Raw genomic sequence first — 25,769 nt, forward strand, 5'->3', positions numbered from 1 at the left:
AACTTGAGAGATGCCAAGCACTGAAGGAGTCCTCTCTTTGCTTTGACCCATGAAGGAGGAAAAAAACTTGCGACTTCCCAGACAAAAATGAAATATACAGAAGTGATTGCTGTTATATTGTCAACCAGTGCAGGTTTTACTTGCACATGAGTAAAGGAAAAGGGAGAAAGGAAGTAGCCGAGTTGTTTAGCTGGATCATTTTTGTGGACTGGAATGAAGAGTCTGTGAGGAAAAAATTTTTTTTGTTGTTGTTGATAAGCCCAGTTTCAGTTTCAGTAGCTCAAGGAGGCGTCACTGCGTTTGGACAAATCCATATACGCTACACCACATCTGCCAAGCAGATGCCTGACCTGACCAGCAGCGTAACCCAACGCGCTTAAAAATACAGGCTGGCCCACATAGGGGTCAAACCCACGACCTCCGCGTTATCAGCACGGCGCTCTAACCAACTGAGGTAATGGGCCACCACACAAAAAGCCCAATGTTTGCAGACAAAGAAAGTGGACAGAGCATTTCGAAATTTGGTTCATTTCAAGCATTTATTTCAATCTGAAACCACAGAAGTTGCTGACAGGTCATGTTGGCAGTGTCATGTCAGCTTACAAAAACACTGATAACAGGTGCTTAAATAGAAAGCAAACTGTACACACACATTCCACAATAAGAAATCATCTCTTGGTAGGAAGGAGGTGCAGGCTTTACATTAAAATGGTATTTCACCACATACAAATAAGAAGCACATACAGAGATGTGTAACAGCATTATACTCAACATAAATCCATGATTTAGCATGCATTATTTCTGTCCATTCATTCCCTCTTTTGTCCATTTTGGTCTCCACCATTGGTTTCCATCATTCAAACATAATACCCAGATCCATCACAGTTCTCTTTGGCCATGTTTGTGAACTGCTTGCTTGTGTTCCAGCGTGAGTTGTTTGCTGATGGTTATAGGTTTTAATTGTGTGTGTGAGTTTACTGGGATGTACATTATAAGGAACTGAAACATTGTAGGGGATAACCTGTTTGAGACTACGAGCAGGCAGTTTCCTTTTATTTTTCACTAGCTGGTAACTTTTTAGTCTAGCAAAGACAGCAATAAAATACCAGTACAATCAGTGCAACTCTTTAATAGCCTGGCTTTCCTTTTATCCCCAAAAGATTTGAACAAATGGCCTGTGAGAATTCAAGAAAATCATAAAATTTCACATCCATACAAACTAACCACACTAATGCCAATTGAAGTAATGATTTATAAAAATTTTTTATACCTTTCACCCTCGTGCTTGAATGTATCACATCCACTGCATTCTTTAGGAAGCAAATGAAAAGAATAAAATTTTCAAATGCAATGAACGGTGGGCAGAAACCAAAGAAACAACAAATTTGTAAAAGTGACACCATAACTGAAACAACAGGGAACTGAAAAGACAAAAGAACTTAACTGTATTGAGTTGAGATCTGTCACATATTATACACATGTAAGTTGTTCCATAATAATGTACACTTCATATTCCACTATCTGCAAATGAATGTAAATTATGAAATTAGTTATTGAACCAAATGCAACAGCTGTTTCAGCTCACACTTCATTGTACATATGAAACAGTTGAAACAAATGGAAAAGATCTGATGAAAGTATCCTTTCATTCAAAGGTTAGATTGTCATAAACTGAGAATAGGATACCCCAGAACATATAATACTATATCTAGTTATAAAGCAGATTGTTCCAAGGCATAATATACATTTCAAAATGATCAATGTTCATAGTTTATTGTTGCTCAAAATCCAGCCGACCACACACAGCCATATCAGCACAGTCAAACCATACAAATGCTCAACTGTGTCAACACAGAACTGTCAGTGTCACATCTACAAAAAAAAAAAAAAACCCACAAAGGCCAACCCACAAAACACAGTTCATGACTCATTATCTGAACTATTTAGATACTTAGGGAAAATGAGACGAGACCGTGCAGAGGACATCAGCCCTTCTGCTTAATTTATCAAAAAATCATAAATGAGGATTTAAAAAAAACAACAACTTTAAAGCCAAACCAAAAAAAAAAAAAAAAAAAAAAAAAAAAAAAAAAAAATTAATGGCCATACTGGCAAATAAAACTGCAGAATGGACAGCTTGGGCCCATCTCAGTGTTGACAATTTCACTACCTAGTCACCAGACCAAAACCGCACATATAGTACATCATAGACTGTGGGGAAAAAAGGATCAAGGTTTGCTCAAAAAAAAGGAATGGACTGGGAAGGCAGAAAAAGGAGAAAACAGTGAAGTAAGGAAGAAAAAGAAAAAGGGCAGAAATAAAGAAACCAATAGAAAAGAAAATTTCTAGCAAAGAATTTCGAGAAGGTGGGGATGCTATTTATACTGAAAGACCCTGGCATCCCATGGGGGAATCAACAGCGTGAACGCTCATAAAATGGAAAACACAAGATATATAAATAATAATAATAATAGTATTTATATAGTGCTGAATCTTGTGCAGAGACAAATCTAAGCGCTTTCACACCAGTCATTCACACGCATGCATAACTCTTATATATTTACAATGTTATCAACAGCCAACAGACAGTGACAAATCACGGGTGTGATGATTGTACAGAGATAAACCATTATCTATGTGCATTGCTAACAGAGCAACAGCGAGTGAGACTGACAGACATGGGGTCTTTTTAAGTTCAGAATGCGTATACACCCCAACCCAAGTGAAGTCTGCTAACACAGACTTTGACCCTTTTTTTTTTCTTATTTCTATTGAATTGGGGTAACAAGTAATGCAAATGCAGGTGAATGAGATCTTGAAAGATGCATTTCAAGTTCAATGTGAAGACAAATTAAAAATGTCCACAGTATTCTGCAATAAACAACAATATTCACATATATATTTGCTTACTAATAACTAAACAATTGCAGAGAAACCAGTGGACACAGTAGATTAACCTTTCGCAGTCACTTCAGATTTTAAAAAGAGAGGGGAGGGAGAGACTGGGGGATAATACAAGCATTGTCTGATTTTGACAGGATTAAAAAGGTAATAAAATTAATACAGGATATGGCAACTCTTCAGCTGTTATTGAAAACCTGTCATTATAGGGCAAGATGCGGTCAAACAGCCATCACAAGTGCTTGGAAACAGCTCATCAAAGTTTATGGGTCAGGTAATGAGTGCTCTCACCCGTCTGTCCTCTTCATGCCACAGGTGCTTGATGAGATTCATGCACAGTCACAGGAACAGCCAAGGGACTGCACTGAAGTCTGTTGACATTAACTTGCTAGTGGCGTGTGTTGCCTACCACTGTCTTTAGTCGAAACAGCACCTTGGGTGATCGTCTGTATGATCATGTCAAAACACAGCACCAGGAATGGCGCAATACAAAGGACACAAGGGTGTAAAACGCCGGCAACGTGTACTGCTGCACAGTCGGGATGACCTGCGCCTTGCTCCAGGTTGGTCTTTCCAGTGCCACTGAGGGAAACCCATATGAGCACATGTCCACCACCATGCAAAGCTGTCTCTCTCTCTCACACTGATCAATTGGTCCACACCACCACTAATGTATTATACCTTTCTCTAACACAAGTCACAAACTCATGGGAAACAGCAAACACCCTGATGGGTTACATTCATTCAACTAGCTGAATCACAGGTCAGGTATTTGGTAAACAAGAGTCAACAAGCACAGTGCATTTACTGTTAGTAGTCTTAGGCACTGAACAACACAACATACCTGTGTGCATGTGCATACATTCACTTGCGCAGTTGCATACCAAAAGTACAAGCACATGTTTTCAGTGGCAGTCACTGGAAGGAAGGAGCTTTGCTTAGTTCACATATCAATAGGGGCAACTTCAATGCAGAGGGGGTTTATAATATTATTTACAAAGAATGTAGTTTTCTCAGAGTTGTGTATATTTTTGACATTACAAAATCATCTTCACTCTCTGGGTTTCAATGTAAGTGAACACACATTTTTTGAGCACCTGTGAAGATGTATTTATGACTAGGAGATGCTGAATCTAGAACTGATTATCCCCAACACACACAGAAACACAATTTTGGATTTATGAAACAAATACACCTCATCTTCAAAACCATAGTCTTGTGAGAACAATCAGCTAATAAAATTAAAAAACAAAACAAAAAACCATCATCTTGCAAACTGAACCATATCTCACTATAATTTCGCATACATAAAATCATCACCAAAGGCCAACATTCTAAAAATTGAATACATGCACTTGAGAAAAAACACACAAAAAAACACCAAAAAAAAAACCTTATCAAAACTCACACACTTTGCAAATAACACACACACACACACACAATAAAACAGGAACTGACCAATCAAATTATGAGTGACACCACTGCGGTCTGCTTCACCAATCAATCATGCACAACAGAAATGATTTCCTTCTAAAAACACATGCTGCAAATGACCTGCAACTTACAATCCATCCACTTGCATGATACTTCAAATAGTCCTCTCTTGTTTGTGATGGAACACAATAACATGAATCGCTGATTCTTAACATTTCCCTATTTCTAGTATTTCTGCTTCCCCCACAACCTCTGACATTTTAAATTCCTTGCAGCTGAACAAAATGATAATCTGAACATCATGGGTGATTTTATTTTTAATTAATTAATAATAATTATTATTATTATCTTTTTTACAAGCTGTCGCCAAAGGGATCCTCATAAATCACCTGGATATTAATGAAACCAAAGCTGTCTTCACACATATTACCCAGTCCTAAGCCATGCAACAGACTAGACTTTTAGGTCATGAAACAGTTTTTTTCTGCCTCATCTCCTGTGGTTGTTGAAGAGGGTGTCACTCTGACAACACTCACTGACTTGCCAACAGTACAGCCACAACCAGTTCATTCCATCCGTCTAAGGACCAACAGTCCACAGGGATCTTTTCATGCATGGCCCGTGGCACAACTAATGGAAATATCCACCACAGAAGACCCTGCTCTGCTCTCTGGTAACTTTCAGCTGATCACCAGCCGCCGTGGCGAAGTGGTTAGCGTCGCGGACTGACGGCTGGGAGGACGCAGGTTCGAATCCCAGCGGAGGTGGGTTTTTCGGCCCGTGGCCGGCTCCTACCCAGAGTTGAGTGTGCTGTGGGCTTAAATGGGGAGAATGGGACCACACAGTCGAGTGTCATCCACTTCAAGGATGCGTCTTTGGGTGTGTTGCTCTAATTACCAGACCAACACTCAAGTGTCTGTATCTCTCGGGCCTGGTTAACGCCGGGATATCATTATGACAGGAAGCGTAGAGTACAGCCTTGTCACGCAGTCCCAAACCAAAATTGACTTCCATAGCAACATCGTCATCATCATCGTCATCCTCCTTCTCCTTCATCGTCATCAATATAAACAAAATAGTCTCAAAGTCTGTGACCTTTCATGCCCTGCTCTCATGGTGACCTCTGTTTCGATACCCCTCCACTTCCGTGCTTGGGGGGAGTCCTGTCAATGTCGTCGGTGTTGGCGGATTCATGGGGGGCTGTTGTTTGAGGGACGTGGTGGCGGTCTCCACTCTGGGAGAGACGCTCACTCAGTCTGGCTCCGCGACTAAGCCATTATTGTCGTTAGTAGGGGGCTTAGTAGGTGGTGTCCTAAGTACGTTAAAAACAGAACAGGCACCACTGAACACCACCGAAGTGACTCAGCAGCAGTGCAGGGTCTCCTCTGGTGTGTGGCCTCCAGGCGACCTAACATCGATGGTTCCCTGTGGACTGCCGACGCCGGGACTGCGATGGACGAACCCGGGTGTGGCCGAGTATGGGGGAATCTAAATGAGCGGCGTGGGTGTAATGCCACTGAAACGGCGCAGATGATGGGGCAGCAAAAAACAACAACAAAAAAACAAAAAAAAACAACAAAAAAACTTTCAGCTGATCAGCAGAGCTCACTCTGATTCAACACTATTTCTCTGCCCCTGTGGGCTGGATGTATAAATTAAAAAACGACAACAGGTTTTCACTTTTTCCCCTTCTCCCATTGAAGAAAATTCATTCATCTAATATCTGCAGAATTCCACTTGGTATACTCTGCTCAGATGAAAATAACTGTTTAGCTGAAAGTCAAACATAAGTACTAAAAACATGACAATTACAATGCACATACAATGTCTAAAGAAAACTGTGTATTGCATTTCCCTTACACAACCTCTAAAAACATTATTAAAAAACAAAACAAAAAACAACAACTAACAACAGACATTCCGAGCAATATAATGAACAGCTGATAATTTGTGACTAAAGGGGAAATATTCAATAAAACATGTATCTGACCACAGCCAAAAGACATCAACCCTGATGTGACCTTTATCTTTGAACATTCAGTCCAAAACCAGGTTCCACATCTTTCCATTTCACAGTGTTTTCACCTTGAACTCTGACATCTAACCCTGCTAACCAAATCTTCACAAAGCATGCAGATAACTTTAAAGGTCTTTTATATTCATACCTACTAAGTTTAGGTCTGTAAGCCACTTGCAGTAGCTGAAAAAGTTTACAACAGATACATGCACAGACCCTGGGTCATAACATCAACTCACTTTGACTACACACATGAATCAACAAACTGGAGTTAAAAATAATAAACCAGGGCAGTACTCCTGTGTTCTGCAGAGAACATGAACAGGTTTTGGAATTCTGAGAAGTCAAAATAATGCCACACCAAATATGTTCCAACAGTTTACTTGATAACAGCACCATTTATAACAACAATGACAGAGACAAAATCATTCAATTATGGAATATTTTTGTGCTCCTACAGTGTTACATGAAGAGTCTTTTACCTTCTTTGTTACACTCAAATATTCAAGTCAACTGAAATGTATTCAGTTGGCTGCACACACATGTTGTTTGTCTAATATCACCAATCCAAAAAGACAAACCATAAATTTGTCAAATTTTTTCCTGATACACTACCCAAACCTTTCTACTAATTCTAGTCTTACAAGATTATTATACAATTCTCTAAACATAAAAATGAACAGGTTCTGAAAAGCGTGGAGATTAAGAGTCTGTCAGAGGATTCCATTTTGTCCATTTTGTTGCTTTTTTTTTTTTTTTTTTTTAAACTGATCTGCAACAATGTTAAATACACAGTTCAATGTATACTGCCTACTGCTGAATTCTTTCATGTCTGCATAGGCAAATGATCTAGAAATTCTTGTTAACAAATTTTCAAAGATAGCTCCAACCCAACCCTTTCATACATACCACTACAATTTAACCAGAAAGTATGCCTGATTCAACAGAATATCAATAAATAATTCAAGTCTATCTGAACAGAAAATCCATTCAGTGGTTCTATCCCCTATATGTGTGCTTCTCTAGCAAGTGAAATGCATGAAATATGTACCACTGTTTTCACATTTGACACAAACATTCAATTCTTGTGTAAAGGGGTTAACAACATACAACTGGTGTTGTCTGTTGTCACTAGGACACATTATTGTCTGACAAGACATCAAAGATGTTCAGTCTTTTCTCAGTGGTAGGCAGTGCAGCTGCTTCCGCTTTTCTGTTCGCTTTCGAGGAACCACTCTTTCTGCTTCTAACAGAAGCTGTTTGATTGTCATCTGCACCCTGACTCAGGTTCTCATCCTGGGGACTGTGCTCAAACTGCCCCTCTGAATGTTCTGCAGTATCACCATGTTTAGTTCCCTTCTTTGTGGACAGCAAACCCTCATCAAGCTTCAACATCTTCCGCAAATTCTGGACGTATCTTTGCACACCGTTTCTGCCCTGATTTTCATGAGCTTCCTTCTGCTGGTCAGATCTGCTGGATAAACACTCATTTTGTACTAATGTTTCTATTTCATGAGCTGATGGCTGTTTGGAGGTGCTAGTGTCCAGGTGATTTGTGGTATGTTTTTCACTGTCCTTGCAGCTGTTCAAGCCTAGTGTCTGCTGTAGCTGTCTCACACTGAAACCTGAACCAGTCACATATTCATCAAGGTATTCAAATGGTCCATTTAACCGGCTACTGCTGTTTCTTGACAGAGCACTACCATTCCGTCCCGAGCACTGGGCAACACCATGTCCACTATTAACACTTGAATCACAGATGTGTGTCGCAGAGTCTGACATGTGATCAGCTGAAGAGGTACTTTGTTGGCTATTCAGCAGGAGCTCTGTTAGCTGTTTCCTGAGCTCAGTTTCTGTCTGGTTATCAGAAGTACATGCAGCCAGAAACTGGACAGATGTGTTGTTCACATCCTCCATGTTCTGACTGCAGTCACCCTGTGCATGGTGATGGGCGTTATGGTCACTGTAATTTGAGGCACCTGGCTGACCGGCAAAGTCTGATGTCTCCTCTTTCATCTCTCTTGGTTGTGATGAGCAGTCCACAGTGGATAGAGGGGGATGGTTAATATTCTGCTTTGATGGCATGCTGCAAATGTGTTGCAATTCCTCAGTATCTTTGTTGCCGCATTCTTCCTCACTGACCTGAGAAGTTGTAACATTGTCCAGTGACAGGATATCAAATATATTGGATCTTGTGTCTTGTTTCCCATATTCATCACCATCCTGGCTGCTTCTGCGCTTTGTGTTGCATGTCTCAGTTTGCTTTTCCTCAGTGTGTATACTTTTTTCTAGTGTCCCTTCCATAGCATCTTGTGTGTGTCTCTCTGCATCTTCGTGAATACATTCAGGTTCTTTTTCATTTCCTCTTGATTTCTTATCCTGTTCCAGTGATACTTTGCGCACAAGTCTTCTCATGAAACTCTGCACACTTTCTCGTGTTGTATTTTCATGAGGCTTCCTCCCCACACCATAAGGTCCATGGTCAGTACAATCTTGCTGCACCTTGCCAACCACCACACCTGATTCTTCAGGTTGGCTAACGGTTTTAACACTGTCCCTAGTTTCCTTCTGACCCTCACTGCCTTTCTTGAGTTTTGGATTCAGTTTGGATGCCATGAATCTTGTCATAATTTTACGTTCATCTGTTACAATGTCTGTATTATGTACTGTAGCTGGACTATAAGTATAATGTGTGTTTATTCCAGATGTCAGTTGCCTTTTATCAGCCATTTTATTCACATTTATTTTGGGTGTGAATTCTGTTGCAGAGCTTTCTGCATGGGGACCTTGCGAAGCAGCAGTCTCACTTAAAAAATGTCCATTCTGCTTTTCAACAGTGGCCACTGGAACTTTTTCAGGCACACTGTTTTCTGAAGGAAGAGAATCACACAGCACTGGGTCCTTTGTGTGTTCCTGCTTCTGGTGGTTTTCAGTGCAATGCTTCCTGATATACAAACCCACAGGCAGATATTCACCCAAGTCATTCTGTCTCTGATGTTGCGTACTGTTCTCAACCCACTCTCCATCGTTTCTGTGGTCTGCAGGGCCTAACTGTTGACCATTACTTTCACTCTTGTCTGAAATGAATGCCTCTTCAGTAAGAGATGCCTCCTTACAAGTCATTTCCTGTTCAAGTGCTGCTGATGAAAGAAGTAAGTTCTGTTCTGTTGACATTCCTTGACAGTCTAAGTGTAAATGCTCATCTGTGTATGGACTGTCACAGACTGGGCAGGTCACAGAGTTTGATGACAACATGTCAAAAATATTCAGTCTTTGCTCACGCTTGTCTTCTAACATTCTGCTGCTCCTGGAGGAAAACACATCCATGTTTTCATGAATCATCGTTCTTGGCTCCCCTTCTGGTGTACCCTGGGTGTCTTCATCGTCAGGTATGACTGCAGAAAGTGAAGGATCACCCTTCTTTTCAGCAGACTCTAAGGCTTCATCTTCTGTCAGTCTACATTCTGAATCCTTGCTACCTGTTAGGACACACAATCTCGGATTATTTTCCCGCACTTCCAGTGACAAGTTGAGGTGCTTGCCATCATCATCATCATCATCCAGGTGATCTTTGCAGTCTTTATTCTGACATGTGCTACCATTATCATTGTTATATATTTTGTCCTGCTCTTTTTTCCCCACACAGTTTCTTTCTTTTTGTGATGACCTGCTTGATCTTGCAGGCACATGGTCATTCTGATTTACAAACGACTCCTTCAACGGATCCATACTAAAGTCTGCAGTTTGACCACCGGAGGTTTGGTCCACATGATTCTGACTATCATGGCTATCAATGTCGCCATCAGTGTTCAGATCATCTGAAGGAAGATTATCATGAGCAATCGATAATGTGCTGTCCACATTTTCATATGCTTGCTCTTTGTAGATACTGACAGTCTGATAATGCGAGTTGTAAGCTGGGACATGGCTCATACCAGTGTTTTCATTCAGTTTCACATCTTTTTGTCTACACAAATGAGCATGTTGGAATGAATCATCACTGGCCAGTTTAGCAGAAAATTCTGTACTGGACACTGATGTGTGGGCATCTTTTTGTTCCTTAGAACCATATGTTCCACAAACATGCAGGTTCAAATCATCTTCATCTTTGCATGATTGTTCACATTCCGGGCACCGCACACAATTTTCTGAAGATATAATATCAAAAATATTATGTTTTGTTGATTCATACTTTGTTCCTGTTAGTCTGACACCATCTACAGAGCTTGTGTTCCCTTGTTTAATTGTAGCTGAGCCGTTCTCACTGCCAGACATTTCTTGTGCCTCCTGCACACCAGCACCATCTTGCATGGTTTGCCTCTTCTCCCCTTTTCTAAGCAGTTTTGCATCATCTTTCAATGCTAATCTGTTCCTCAACACTGTGACACACTTCTGCATGTAACTGTTCACAAGTCTTTTCTGGCCTTGGAGCTCTTTGTAGCCTTCTGTTTTCTGCTGTATATCTCCTGTAATTCCATGTTCCTTTGCTGTTTGATCTTCAGCGTCTGTATCACACATTTTGATATTTTGGGTTTCTTTTTCCAAAGACAGACTCTGATCTTTCCCTTTCATACTTACACAAGCATGTGTCTGAATGGAGTCAGATTTAGCAACATCACTGGTGTTGTCTGCCTGGCTTTGGTGGATCTCAAATGAACTGTCTATGGGTGTTCTGGCTAATTCTGTAGTCCCTGTAACTTCTGTTTGACACACATGTTCTGATTCATGACAGCCATTTGCTCCAGTTTTGCTGGGGCTTTGAGTAGTGCACTGTTCTCTGAAGTGCTGGTGCTTTTCACTTTCAGTTGACTGATCCATTTTACAGTTTCTGCTATTCAACCCAACTGCCTTCTCTGAAAGATCTGATGAGTTTTCATTTGTAGTTTGGGTGAGCTCTGGACTGACTGTTGCACAACTTGTATTCCACTCAGCAATATCACATTTGTGCACATTCAAACGGAATTTATCTACAAACATTTTCTTACAAATCTGGAAAGTAAAACCAGTGTCCAATGATGGGGTATCAGAACTTGTACTTGTCTCATATTCTGCACTCAATATGTTATTGATATGCACTTGCTCTTTATTTTGGTGATCCACCACTGCAGCTGTGCCTTCATGCATACTGATGATTTCTTCTGCAATTGCAAACTTTTCTTCCAAACTCTCTTCCGCATCCTTCCGAGCCTTGCTGATCAACTCTTTAGCTTCAAAGTTTTCTAATGACTGTTCTCCAACTGTTTTGTCTAGCAACAACTGAGTTTGATGCACAAGCTCTTCATAACTTGAAGCCTCTATATTTTGGATTTCTTTCTCTGTACCTGAGCCAGGTTCTTTTGGAGGTAAACTTTCTCTGACACTCTGGAATCTACCATCCGATGTATCTCCTCTCTCTTCTTTATTCTGATCTTTGTCCATATGAACACAAACTGCTGGACTAGCATCAGGCTTGCTGTGAACAGTATTTCCACAATCTATTTCTCCTCCTCTGACAATTCCTTCTGCTGGTGTGGAAGACCCCTTTGTGTCTGCAGCATATTCTGAATTCCATGCATCTTCATACAGCTTCTCAAAGGCATGCAGTGACAGCTCATCTTGCGTTTCCAAATAAGGATGCACCACTTGGCTTTCAAAAGCAATGCTGCTGTTATCCTTTTTGTCTGCTGTGTCGAGTGCCAGAGTACCTGCCACATCACTCTGGTTATTCTGAGACTCACTGGACAATCCAGTTCCTTTACTATGCCCTGGTTTGCTTTCCTTTTCTTCAATCAAATTTCCAGCTGCACTCTGCTGTGCAAGATCATGGCTGGTTTTCATACTGTCTGCAGACTGACTGCCTTCACAGATATCACCTGTTTTCAGCTGCTCATCGTCAGATGACACTCCCTCTGCCAGGAAAACTGCCTCGTTATCTGAGTATATGGGGTGTGTTGCTTCCCGATCTGAAATGTTAACACTGTCCACCTTGAACTCTTCATCTATATCACTGTCCTGGCAAATTTCAACAGAGTCCTTCTTGTCACTGTCAAAGTGTTTCTGCATGTGTTTTGTCCACTCACGAGCAATGTAAAAGCCAATGTTGCATGTAGCACACCTGTAGCGGTATTCTGGACTTTCAGTCTGGCTAGTTTCAGTCAGATCCTGGCAAGACTTTGCCTCTTCTTGTTCGCAATATTTTGAAATGTCACCTTGACACGCATGCAGAAAGATAGCTTTTGATGTGTTGAACTCTTGATTACACCCTCTGCATAAAAATGGCAATTTTCCCTGATGTTGTGTTTTGATGTGGGAAAGTAAATTGTCATTTCTTGTGAATGTTTTCCTGCAAAATCTGCACTGAGACAAATTTGATTTCCCACTATGCCTGTTGAACTGATGGAGTTTGTGTGATTTTTTTGTTGTGAAACACTCATTGCAAATTCTACACAAATACAACTGAGGATTTTCTGTCTTGCATTCTGGTTTCACAATTTTTTTGTGTTTCATATTGTCAGACATTTCATTCTTTGTCAAACGATGAGAGATAATCATATGTCTTTTCAGGTTTTTCTCCAAAATGAAATGTTTTTCGCAAAGTACGCACTTCAACTGTGAGGGTTGATCTTTCCTACTGCCATGCCCACTGTGTGGCTGTTTGGCATGGCAGAACTGAGTGTGAGCCAGGTACGCTTTCCCACATCTGGTGCCAAAGGTTTTACCACATTTTGTACACTTCTGTGCACATGGCTTCTCTTTTCTGAGATCTTGTTTAGTCTGACCTATACCTTTGCCATGAGCACGCTGAATATGGCGAAAAACACTGGTTTGGAAAAAGAAATGTTTGTCACATTTTGGGCACTGGTGAAGGCTTCCAACTTTGCAGGACTTTGGAAGGGGTACACCATTGTGAGCATGGCTATAATGGCTCTTCAAACTGGTAAGTGAATGCATTAGTTTGTGACACACTTTGCACTTCAGAGAATTAGATTTGGGTCTGGAATCCAAGCTCCTGCGCTTAGAAATTGGAACTTTACTTTCCTTCTTGTTTGCAGGTGAAGGCTTAGATGTTGAAGCTCTTGTGTCTGGTCGCACTACCGCACTTCTTTCCCGCATAGTTCTAACAGATGTGTTCACTTCTTTCGAGGCAGCAGCTGAATTCTGAGGAGCAGCAACACTTGACGGTGGAACAGCTCTGTTTGTCCTGACAGTACGAGCATACAGTGATGTTGATGCAACACTGAGGTGACGCCTCTTGTGTGACAAAAACCCCTGCACAGTTTGGAAAGCCCTTGCACACAATATGCAGTACAACCGTTTTGGCCCCACCTGTCTGGGCTGTTTCACATGGGCCATTTTCATGTGCTTCACAAACTCTTTTTCCTGAAGAAATTTTTTGCCACATACTTCACAAGGGCCATGGCTGTTTTTCAAATGCAGCAACATCTGACTTGAACAGCTGAATTTCTTGTTGCACACTGTGCACCTCACAACTGTTCCATCCTTGTGCACTTTGATGTGCGTCTGAAAGTGCACAAGATCTTCAAATCTCCTCTCACAATATTTGCACCTGAACCGCATTTTACCTCCATGCACAATCTCAAAGTGATCAAACAGGTCTGCTTTCTGCTGGTATGCTTTTCGACAAAATCCACATGCAAACTGATATGAATGATATGGATGGTGCCTCAACAGTTCCGAATGAAACTGGAAACGTTTATGACAAACTTCACATTCATAATTACTTGTTTCACCATGATCTTTCCCTGAAGAAACTTGAATACTGTCCTGAACCACCTCTGGTCTAACTCCAGGTGACACACTTGGAGGAGAAACATAAACTGCTTCATCCTCTTCATCTTTATCAAAGGCATCAGTTTCTTCACATAAATCTTCCTCTGAAGTGACAGAAGAAGGTGTTTCTTGGTTCAAACTCGGCAGGCTGGAACACACTGATCCTGTAGTAGGTTTGCAGGCACCAGATGTTTCCTGGTTCAAACTCAGCAGGTTAGAATGTGCTGATCCCTTTGAAGGTTTATAAGCATGTGATCTGTGCTGAAAATACTGTCGAAATGACCCTGGACAAGCAAGGGCAGTATAGAAAGCTTTCAAGCAGGTCTTGCAGTTGAAAGGCTGGCACGCTGCCTCCAGTGGCACCAGGGACACTTTTGCCTGCAGGGGAAAAAAGAATTTTTCAATGCGTTATGGTTGAATCTATCTAGATAATTAAAATACACATGTATGTGTGTCATGCCCTGGAATAAGAAAACAATTTATAAGTTGTGGGTGAATAATGGGCTACAACTCATCCTAAATGGGCTACCATTACTACTCTTCCCGAATGAGAATCCCCAAGTCAGCTGCAACCACACCTGTTCCTTCAGCAAAAGTATAGTTCTGTCAAATAATCAAGTTAGATCTCCATGAGCCCACCTGCTGCAGCTGAGTCACTATGATTACCTAAGTGTTGCCTGTTCCTTTTCATACACTGCATTGAATTGTATTACTTCTGTCACAACAGATTTCCCTGTGTGGACATACCATTTTTACCAACCCTGGTTCCTACAGAGTATAACTATAACTTGTATTTATAAGTATGTTTTAAAGTCCACCAGAACACTTATGTCATCAAAGACTGGCATCAGTTTACAGTTGGGTCAACAGCAAAGTGAGAGCTGTATGAACTATGATCAATGGTTTCTCCACTGCAATGGGAGGCAATTTTGCACTGACTCTTAGTGCTGCAGCCGTGGGGGCTAGTTGGCCTTTGGGACCATCCCAACACCCACTGTCCTAAAACCCTCTTGGCCAAGAGAGTGAGGACGTAACTTGGGTAAGACACTCTCCACTATAATAAAATTCTAGCCCAGATAGTTGGGACAGGAGTTGCCTCCTCTGCTGTTCTGATGGTTGAAGTCGGACACAACTATCATATATGTATACATAATCAGAAGTATCAGTACCAGTAGTAGTAATAGTGGCTACACTCGGTTCAGTTCAGTTACTCAAGGATGTGTCACTGCATTCAGACAAATCCATATGCTACACCACATCTGCTAAGCAGATGCCTGACCAGCAGTGTACACCAACATGCTTAACAAAGTGGCTAAGATTAAGAAAATACAAACATTCAAGTCTGTCACGGATGTGTGCACATACAGTATGCACACACACACACACACACACACCCAACTGTGGCAGGGTCACTTTTTAGACAAACTGAAAATTGTTTCCACACATCAGCACAAGTTAAAAAAAAATGAAACGGTGCATAGTATAAACTAGTATAATACACCAAGAACAAAAGGGAAACTCTTGGGCATCTGCCTATTTATGGGGGTCTCTTCTTTGATTTGGAAAGATGTGAAGATGGTCTCCAATCCAGAGGGCTGCTGACTACTTATGGCTCTGTGACCAAGCAATGAATGCCATCTTCAGGATGCATACTACCACTGTGATTGTGACATGCTGAAATTTGCACAATGGAAGAACAGAACAGGCGCCACTGAAAACCAGAAACCTGAACTCAACTCTGCAGCAGCGCAGGATCTCCACAGGTGGAGGACCACAGGACAACCTGACACTGAACTGATAGCTCTCTGGGGATTGCAGATCATGGGACTGTGACAGAACAGCCTGGGTCAGTGGGTGTGGTTGTTAAAGGAGGGATTGATTTTGATTTCCAGTTGAGTGAGAAAAATACCAGTGATCCAGATGACATATTTCAGAGGCTATACGGTATAGCTGTATACATTAAATAATTCCTTGATCCCACTGATGTAACCCAAACTTCTGACCTCCAATTTTGATAGGGTTAATCACTTTATCATGTTTTTGTCACAATCAATCACTGTACCTGGTTTGATAAAAAGCTGGATTAAAAAATGTAAGCTCCAAGTCTAAGTCAAATACATATATAACTCCTAATTCTTAATTAATTCCAAGTAGAGACCTGGCTTTGACCCTCAAAAAGGGTTTCATCCCTACAATTACCAAAATACTAGCAACAAAGTTTGATTAAAACTGGGTGCAACATCTTATTTTTCTGGCTTCATTTTTTTTCTTTTCTATTATATGCAATCTTTTTTCCCCCCAAAATAATATGCCATTTTTTTACTTTGACCTTAACCTCTAACCTAGCATTTAGCAGATATACTGTTTATGACCAGTCACATAACTGATTCACTCAACAGCTCATGTCTGAAAGTGTTGACCAAGACAGAACACAAGGTTTTCCTCCCTTACTTTGGAGTGACACTACAGTATTTCTCTCCCTTTGATCAAGTCATTGACAGAATTTCCCATCAGACTCAGATTAAGACTCATGTTTTGATCAATAGGGAGAGGTCTATCATGTTAAGTCACCATGAGGACATGTAACTTTTCTGTGCCAATTCAGACAGACTGCTCTTAACTACGCATCCTTGGCATATCCTTGTTGCCATTTTCTTTAAACCATGTGCTCTGTGCACACAAGATCTAACATTCATTCAATTGTTTTCCTATGGAGCAGAAATCAGAAAGGTACACAGTTCCACAAGGCATAATGCCAGCAATGGAGGGGTGACATATCAGATCGATCCCAACTCATGCATAAGCTGAACACTGGAACCAATAATTATGTGGAACAGGAAGCACTAAGTTTGCTCTGCAGAAACTGAGTAACAGTTTTCTTAAGTCTATAACTGTACAAGGACTTTGAAAGAAATCTACTGAGCATAAGCAAACTTAGCGCCTCCTCCAAATAGGATTGCTTTTGCAACCTGCCAATGGAACTTTGTACTGCTTGATTACAAAATGGGTACTCTGACCAATAGTATATATGCCACATTTTAAAGTGCTGATCTGTAAGTACATTACAAGATCAATAACAATGGAAAAAAGGGAACGCCAAACAACAGCATTGCATCAATCCGAGTCTCCTGTCTTTCCACAGATCACCACTTTCATCTCCCTCCACCACCTTCCCGATATTTATAAGCAATCACATGAAGTATGTAATCAATATGCAGGTCCATTTCAGTCTGTCTTTATTCCTAAACTGAAGAAACAAAAATACTTACCTCTGCACGGATGTTGCCAGAAACAATATCTCTGTCAGCAGGACACTCCTCAAGCCTCTGCCTCTTTGATGGTGGAGTATGCAGAAAAGGACTGGGAGAAGCTGATCTTGATCTGCATCTTTTTTGTAAGTCAGTTCTGTCATCTTCCAGATCAACAGAGAAGTCTTCAAATGGGAGAGATGGCGAAGATGGTTCTGCAAGATCCAAAACGGATGATGGTTCAGACAGATGAGAACACGACTTATCTTCCTTTTCTTCTGACTTCCTCTTATCAGAACTGTTGCAAAGGGATGAGGTTCCAAGCTGTCTCCTGTCGCTTGAAGTTTCCCTTCTGGTTTTTAGAGTCTCTAGTATTTTCTTCTGAGGACTTTTCCCAAACAAAAAGGGCTTTTCAGACAATGAACGAGATGTTACGCTGCGATGTTGTGGTCTTTTCAAGGGGGAAAGTTTATTTCTTTGCAAAGAAGACACTGGGTTTTTATGTATGACAGCTTCTGGTGTCTGTTTTCCCTTTCTGATGATCTGTCTTTGTTTTCTTGTCAATCGCTGCCGAACATAAGATGACCTCAGAATGCTTGCAATTTGATTCTCCTCCTGTTGTAAATGAAATGCATAATGTTCACTGTACTGGTCCAGATCAGTGAAACCAATACTGCATTTTGTGCAAGTCCTCAGTGGTAAATCATGCACAGTTTTCAGGTGACCTCTCAAACTCCATTGAACAATTTCAACACAACATACTGGACATTTAATCTTCTTGGCACTTTTCTCTACAAAGTCAAACATTGTTTTTTGCTCCTTTTGCAACACTCCTTTATTGAGACCATGGGCAGAGGATACTTCTTTACTATGACTGTGGGCAAGAGGTGTGGATTTTTCAGCAGTCTCAAGTGTCAAGTCTGAATGTGGTTTTTCAAAACTATTTACAATATTGGGACAGGGAGCAGGTGGTTCATTAGAGTGAATTCTGTCCAACCCATTGCTCTCAGGTTCAATGTTGTGATGCTCTACACTCTGACCTGATGTATCTTGTGACTTGCCAGAGCTAAGCTGCACTGGGTTAGCCGTTGTCCTGACTGATTTAGCAGTCAGAGCATACATGTTGGAAACACTTACAGAAGAGTTTGCTTGTTTGCTAGTTGACTTTCTTGCAACATTCAAAGAGCTGTTCTGGTTCGGCTTCTTTACATCAGGCAATGACTGTCTGCTTGTTAATTTACTGATGCCTGAAAAAGCATTATTATTTTGTTCTCTTACAGTTGCAACAGGATTCAATGGTTCGGCAGTTGTCTTCTTGATGACATCTGATGGAGGATTACTGTTAAGCTTTTGAGATAATACTGACTGCTTGGTTGTTGATTTTTTGGCGACATTCGACACCATTCTGCTGTTGGACCTCCTTGCAGTTGATTTCTTGCCAGCACCTGTTTTCTTGGATGCTGACCTTTTTTGTGACCTCTGTGATTTTTCCAATGCCTTTGCATGGCCTGGTTTTTTGTTCTGAGCTGTATATCTGGAGCCCAGCAGACTTGAGAATTCAGCCAACCTCAGCAATCCTGGTAGTGGGGTAAGATGATTACCCCTGGCCTCAGTCCTGGCTTGAGTCTGTCCCCTAAGTGTTCCACAGTATGGTGTGTCCACATCAACTTCTTCATCATCACTGCCACCAGTCTGCACTTTCTTTTTCTTGGTTACTGGATTGTAGACCGCATCGTGATCTGTACTGGAGGTGTGTAGATTTGGATTCCACTGCCAGTGTATTGGGGAAAGTCTCTCTTGTTTTATGGTGGTCAGAGGAGGCTTTTTGTCCTCATTTCCCACCTGCATGCACTCCTCCGCTGCTCCATCAATGTCCAAGTAGACATCATTCTCTGTCACCTCTGGTACTCCCTCAATCTCTATCTTCACAACAGTATTCATGGTGACTGGCACAACCTCCGTCCCTCAAAACCTCCAATCAAAAGATGTATTTACTAATAAAGTCATCACAGTAAACTCACAGGCACACTGTGTTTGCAAACTTTCTCTGGTACAGTGGTAGTGCTCCCAATGCATCATGGACACCACATGCTGTCCTGCCTGAAACAAAAAGTTAAATTTATATCCTTCAATTTCAATGATATGTTACAGCCAAGAGTGAAGAGAAAGAGACAGAGAGAGGGAGAGAGAAAGAGAAAACAGACAGACAGACTGGGTCAGAGCTGACCCAGTAGACCTGTTCATGAAGAAATAGGAAGTTTTCACACATTCTCCCAGGACACATACCACAGGCAATCTATGTTCTTTTTTATTTCATGTTTTATTGACAAAATGGAGCTGGATCACCATGCCTTCTCCATTGCCTTTTTTCCAGTCAGCTGTGTTATTAATCTGCTTCCATTCTTTCAGTTTCTCTCCAACAAAGATGGTATTTGGCAATGTTTCTTAAGATAAAGTATCAATTGATGGCAGCTGAGTTTATGTTCCTTCAGCATACATCTCTGAAACCAAGCACGGACGTCCAGTATCTTGAGATTCAGTCAAGTTGGTTGTTGATCAATGTCTTTTTCACTTTTGGAAGTTATCATTTCTCAGTCCATTGGATCCTGTTGGCTGAGGACTGACAGGCTCATGAACCTTGCCCTCCTCAGTGTCTTTGTTTTCTGAACCTGTCTGATGATGTCTATTAGACCCAAGAAGTGTATGTGAAGTGGATTGTGCCCAGCATACAAAGTGCTCAGTATGGATGCCTGGTAGACCTTCAGTTTAGTTCATTCTGTGAAGATTTTGTTTTGCCATGTTCTCCTGTTGAACTTTCCCATGATGGTGGCAGCCTTTCCAATTCTGGGACTGATCTCACTTCCTTTGAACCGAGGGACAGATTACTGCTGCTGATGGAGCCAATTATCTGAAGATCTATGTCATCAATCTCAAGAGTGGACACATCAACAGAGATGGAAGGTGTGTTGATGTCCTGGCCCAAGACCTCTCTCTTCTCAAAGTATCAAACTTAAAGGTGGTGGTCTATCAGAAACCCCAGCAAGCCTTGACTAATCGATCAAACATTGGAGGCCTTGACACTGGAAGTTCTGTATATTTGTGAGGGTCAAGTGCAGCATTTGTCTGAAGAGTATGCAGCTGACGTAAGTAGACCAGCCATATTGTAAATCTTGATGAGCATGTAATCTGGAGTTCTGGTAAACTATTATGAATGTGCCAGAGACACAGAACTTGAACAGTATGAAGACAAGGTGAATAACATGGAGGTTATGACACAACCTTACTTTATCATATTGACCAATTAAAGGATCTGATGTTTCTCCTTCCAGGCAAACCATGACATGTATGTTGCTGTGAAACTGAAAGAGAGGGGCTGGAAGTCGTTACCAAGTGCAATGCTTGTTCCCCTTCAAGAAGGCGTTAGGCAAGGCTGAACCCTGCCTACTCATTATCATTATTATTACTAATATTAGTCCCTCTACTTCGGAGTCATTGGGGGGACATGAGGGCTGAAGAAACAGATGACCTCCTCTATGCTGTTCTGTTGGCAGTGATCATGAGAAGATCCGGGAAAGTGATCTGTCCAGTCCTTGATTTTGTCAGAACTGCTCTTGCATTGTTGCCTGCGTTTCTATCCTCTTTCCACAGTGCCATGGATGGCTTTTGAGAGGATGTCATCTAGTGATGTGTCTAAACCAAGCCAGCTCATCATTTAATAGTTCACGAAATGGGTTCTTGGAGGCCAGCATGTGTCTTGACCAAGCTCCTCATGCAGTTAAGTTCACCTTAAGCTCTCTGCATCAGTGCATGAGATGTTAAGCAGTTTCTTCTGGCACTGGTTAAAAAGACTTTGATTCTTCTTTCAGCATACATCAGCAGTGCCCATGTCTCAGATCCATATAGGATGGAGACAACCAGTGATTTAAAGGGCCTAATAGCAGTACAGAACCACAAAATGGGAAGGTGGGCAAGCCCAGTTCCTGTGACATCTGATGGGTACCCTGGATATCCATTAATGTTGCACCCTGGATTCGAACTCACAAGTTTTTGAATCAATGCGAGCTAGGCACTCAACCAAATGTGTTGTGCAGGCTGGCTATGGCGACCTTGTAGTAAACATTTGTTGGTCGAGCTTGACTAATAATTTGCAAGCAGGTGAACCATGCATACCGTTTTCAAAGACACCTGTATCACACTCACAGTGATTTTTTTTTTTTTTTTTTTTCGCGCGTTCTGGTGTGGGCTGATACTTCGCCAAAGTCAGGACTTTTTTTTCTTTTTTCTTTTTGTTACTGTAGCAAAAACATATAACATTTGCAAGATTACTTGCCTTCTTTGATTCAAGTGACACAAAACGGAATCTGAAAAGAAGGCATGAAAACAAATATCCTGCATTCAACCAGCTTTCATGGATATTTTCCATTCGCCATACTCCCCGGTTGGTCACGTTTCCCTTTTGATTTCCGTCGTGCGCAGAGGCCGTTTACTATGAGCGGAATGCTTAACGGAGGTTCAGTGTCTTAAAAAGGAAAATTCCTCACAAATTAACGTAACTTCGTCGTCGTCGTTTGGGTGAAACGTAGGTAACTACATCATTTCACTTCCGCATAATTTTGCGTGATGGAGGATGTATGGATTTCGAAAACGAGTGATTTATAAAGCATTGGACTTAGGTCATACACAACCAGTTCCCAAGCAGAGCAAAACAAGGCATCCGGTTCTGACAAATACGACATTCAGTACCGTGCACGGTGATGTTATTATTTATTTTTTTCATGGCATGGCTTAATGCGTTTATGCAAGATTTGTTGTACCAACCTCCCTCCTTCTCTCTCTCTCTCTCTCTTTCTATATATATATATATGGGAGATATATATATATATATTATAAATGTATTTTAATTTATGAAATAATGTTAGGAACACTAACAGTAACAGTACTAACACTAATGACAGGGATTCCTTTTAATATTCTGCATTCATGAAGATAACACTAACAGGAATTGTATTGTCGGCAATATCCACAATTTTTTTCCTCAAGATGGAATGAGTAGTGTTCACAACAAAGCGTAGATGTTCACAAAGTCAGCTCCACAGAGGAGTGTGGAGGGGAAGAAATGTGGATATTGCCATATTGTCGCACTTTGAGAAGTATGTTTTGTCAGGGTACTTGTGCATGACATGCATTGTGCCAGTCAATGCAACCACCACCATCACCACACATATACATCATTGACGCAAAGAGGAAAACAGCTTTAATTCTCTTGACAATCAAATTCTTTGTTTATAAGAATAAAAGTGAAAAAAAAAAAAAAAAAAACAAAAAAAAAAAACAAAACAAAAAAAACAACCAACAAAACAAGAATGATAAATACAATATAACAAAACAAGAAAGATGGAACAGTCACCTATTTAAAAGAAAGACTGACACGCAAAAGGGGGTATGAATTTATCTTCTAAAAGAATCCAAGTGGTACAGGTATGCATCAGATTAAAAAAAGGAATATTTGTCATTCTGATATCAGATAATTCCAAGTTGTCTCTTGGGTGCAGCCAAAGAAACACACTCACACCGGATAGAGGGAACATATTATTCATTTCAGATATAATTCATTATAAAAGTTGTCTCTTGGGTGCAGCCAAAGAAACACACTCACACCGGATAGAGGGAACATATTATTCATTTCAGATATAATTCATTATAAAAGTTGTCTCTTGGGTGCAGCCAAAGAAACACACTCACACTGGATAGAGGGAACATATTATTCATTTCAGATATAATTCATTATAAAAGTTGTCTCTTGGGTGCAGCCAAAGAAACACACTCACACCGGATAGAGGGAACATATTATTCATTTCAGATATAATTCATTATAAGTCATTTTATTCATCCTTTGCAGTGCAATTACACAAATACTGCTGATGGAGTCATGGACTCATGAAAAAAAAATTAAAGGAAAGGGAGATGGAAAAACTTAGAAAAATTTTTAATGAGTAATGTTTTCTTTTGCAAATACACAGTTCACCATGTGTATGCATACGTGCCACACACACTTAGCATGTTGATGTTGGTTGTATCATAAAAAAAAGTGAACAAACTTAAATTTTTCCACATGCAGAGACATACAGTACAGGCACTATGTAGTAATGTACCATGTGTATATTTACACTCAACACACATGATACACACAATGTTAGCAATGTGTATGTTGTCTCAAAAAGCGAAGTGAGCCTTTGTGTATTAATTTTTTTCCGTGAATGCAGCCTCTTACTCTCTGTTACTCAGCATGACTAGACTATCCACACATGACACAGGTTTCTTCCCAGCTTCCTAAGCTAAAGTGCACTTAAAAAAAAAAGAAGAAAAAAAAGAAGAAGAAGAAAAAGTGTTCTTCTTGTGACAGACAAATACACATGTGGATACTCCGAAAACAGGAGAGTAAGTAAAAAAAAAAAAAAATAAAAAAATCTGCAAGTGAGCATGACAGTGCTGAAAGAATATATTAATATAACATGTAATTTTTGTGTGTGTGCGTGGTTTAATGTAACTTTGCATGTGTGTCTTATAAACCTTGTTCAGGTTTAATTGACATTAAAATTGATTCTGAAAAAATTCTGAAAAAAATTCTGTAAAGCAAGTGTTCTGATGTAGGTCATCTCAAATTTTGAGCATCAAGTTGCACTGGTTCAGTTAATTTATGGACCTTGAAGAAATTGAACCAACTCTGCACAAAGTTGATGGGCGCATACACACACAACACACATTTATTGAGAATGAAAATCCAAATGGACTTAAACACACAAATTAATTATTAATTAAACTGTAGTGCACATGTGTTGTGGTTTTTGTTTTCTTTGTTCATTGCTTTTTTGTGATGCCACATGGTCAGTAAGAAGGTGCCTTGACAGAATTGGTTAGTCGTTGGACTCTGATCCAGTGTTCATCAGTGGTCAGGGTTCAAACCCTTGTTTTTGGCCTGGTATTGTGTCCTTTTGGAAAGGCACTTTACTCCTATTTTCTTCTTTCCACCCAGGTGTGAATGGCCATTGGGTACCTGACATCAGTTGGGGAAGGTTAAAATGGTGGTAGAAGGGGATTCCTGTGGTGAGCCCTTAACACAGTGGATATGAATTCACTGCTCTGATGGTTGTAAAAGGCAATGGGACCTTTAATCTTTAAGTTAACCATCTTCAGTGGCATTATTCCTATGCCACTCATTCCAAAACACCCAAACATGACATCACTTTGGCTCATTCTGCCAGTCTTGGCACTGGCATTCCACAGGAAACTATCAGTTATAAGACTGCTCGAGATAACCTCTGAATACAGAGTATGGCTACCTATATGGCCAGGTAAAAACGGTTATGCATGTAAAAGTGCACTTGTACATGTATGTATATAAAGTGAACATGGAAGTCGCAGCCACGAGAAGAAGCAGAAAGTCTGCGGAGACCTTGCCAACATCTGTGTTGCCCTGGGGTCCTTATTTTCCCAGAACCGTAACAATGGAAATGAAAGGTGAGAAGTCTGCATTGTGGTCGATGTTACATTTCACTGCAGAACTATTTGACTTAAAATTTTAATATAGGCCCCCACCCCCCAACCCCATACCCCCTTTTCAGATCTGCAGCTGCCAACTTAATCTGTATGATGATTTAGGATACATTATATATGGAATATTTTTTATTTTGTAGTTTGCAAACTTTCCAGATGGTCCACACACATACACACAAACACACACACACACACATGCAGTCTCAAATGAGATGCTGAGACATTTACCAGAAAATTTTGTTGTTTTATTGTTTGAGATTTTTCGAAAGTGCTGGATTGATGGTTTAATGCCAGCACAATGGAAACAGTCTATTGTGGTACCAGTTCATAAACAAGGAAAATGCAAAACAGATAAGAGCAGCTACAGGCCAATTGCACTAACATCTCATACTGGTAAACTAATGGAAAGAATAATTTTGAGAAGGCTGATGTACTATTGTCATAAAAATAAGATTATCCCAATTAACCAAGCGGGCTTTCAGAGAGGTAGATCTGCAATTGATAATTAGGTAAAACTTACAACACATGTAAAACAACAATTCGCTATAAGGAAAAACGTTCTTGCAACTTTTTTTTGATGTGAAGAAAGCCTATGATCAAGTTTGGCATGCAAAGTTACTCTTTAAACTGAAATCTGTTGGCTTTTCAGGACATCTCTATGATTATATCAAAGATTTCCTGAGTGAAAGAAGTATACAGGTATGGGTCGGGAATACGTACTCAAATCCTAAAACTCTTCACATGGGATTACCCCAAGGTTCTGTTATTGCCCCTGTTCTATTTAATATGTTGTTGAACGACTTACCCAAACACTTATCAAATGATGTGATCCTAGTGCAATACCC

The 25,769-nt window shown here is 40.5% G+C and overlaps 1 protein-coding gene across 1 annotated transcript; it reads right to left on the bottom strand.

The window, feature by feature from the left end:
* Positions 1-302: 302 nt before the first annotated feature.
* On the bottom strand, positions 303-21,789 carry LOC143277070 (uncharacterized). Its single transcript, XM_076581838.1, has 3 exons — positions 21,697-21,789; positions 17,392-19,466; positions 303-14,500 (listed from the first exon to the last, which is right to left on the bottom strand). The coding sequence occupies exons 2-3, from the start codon at positions 19,309-19,311 to the stop codon at positions 7,484-7,486; spliced, it is 8,937 nt and encodes a 2,978-aa protein (XP_076437953.1). The 5' UTR covers positions 19,312-19,466; positions 21,697-21,789; the 3' UTR covers positions 303-7,483.
* Between the last annotated feature and the right edge of the window lie 3,980 nt (positions 21,790-25,769).

This window comes from Babylonia areolata, chromosome 1, assembly GCF_041734735.1.
Source record: "Babylonia areolata isolate BAREFJ2019XMU chromosome 1, ASM4173473v1, whole genome shotgun sequence".
In the NCBI taxonomy this organism is placed as follows: domain Eukaryota; kingdom Metazoa; phylum Mollusca; class Gastropoda; order Neogastropoda; family Buccinidae; genus Babylonia; species Babylonia areolata.

Coding starts and splice junctions, on each gene's coding strand:
- LOC143277070 (XM_076581838.1), bottom strand. CDS start 19,311: ATGAATACTGTTGTGAAGATAGAGATTGAGGGAGTACCAGAGGTGACA. Junction 14,501..17,391: donor CTGGCAACATCCGTGCAGAG/GTAAGTATTTTT, acceptor TTTCCCCTGCAG/GCAAAAGTGTCCCTGGTGCC.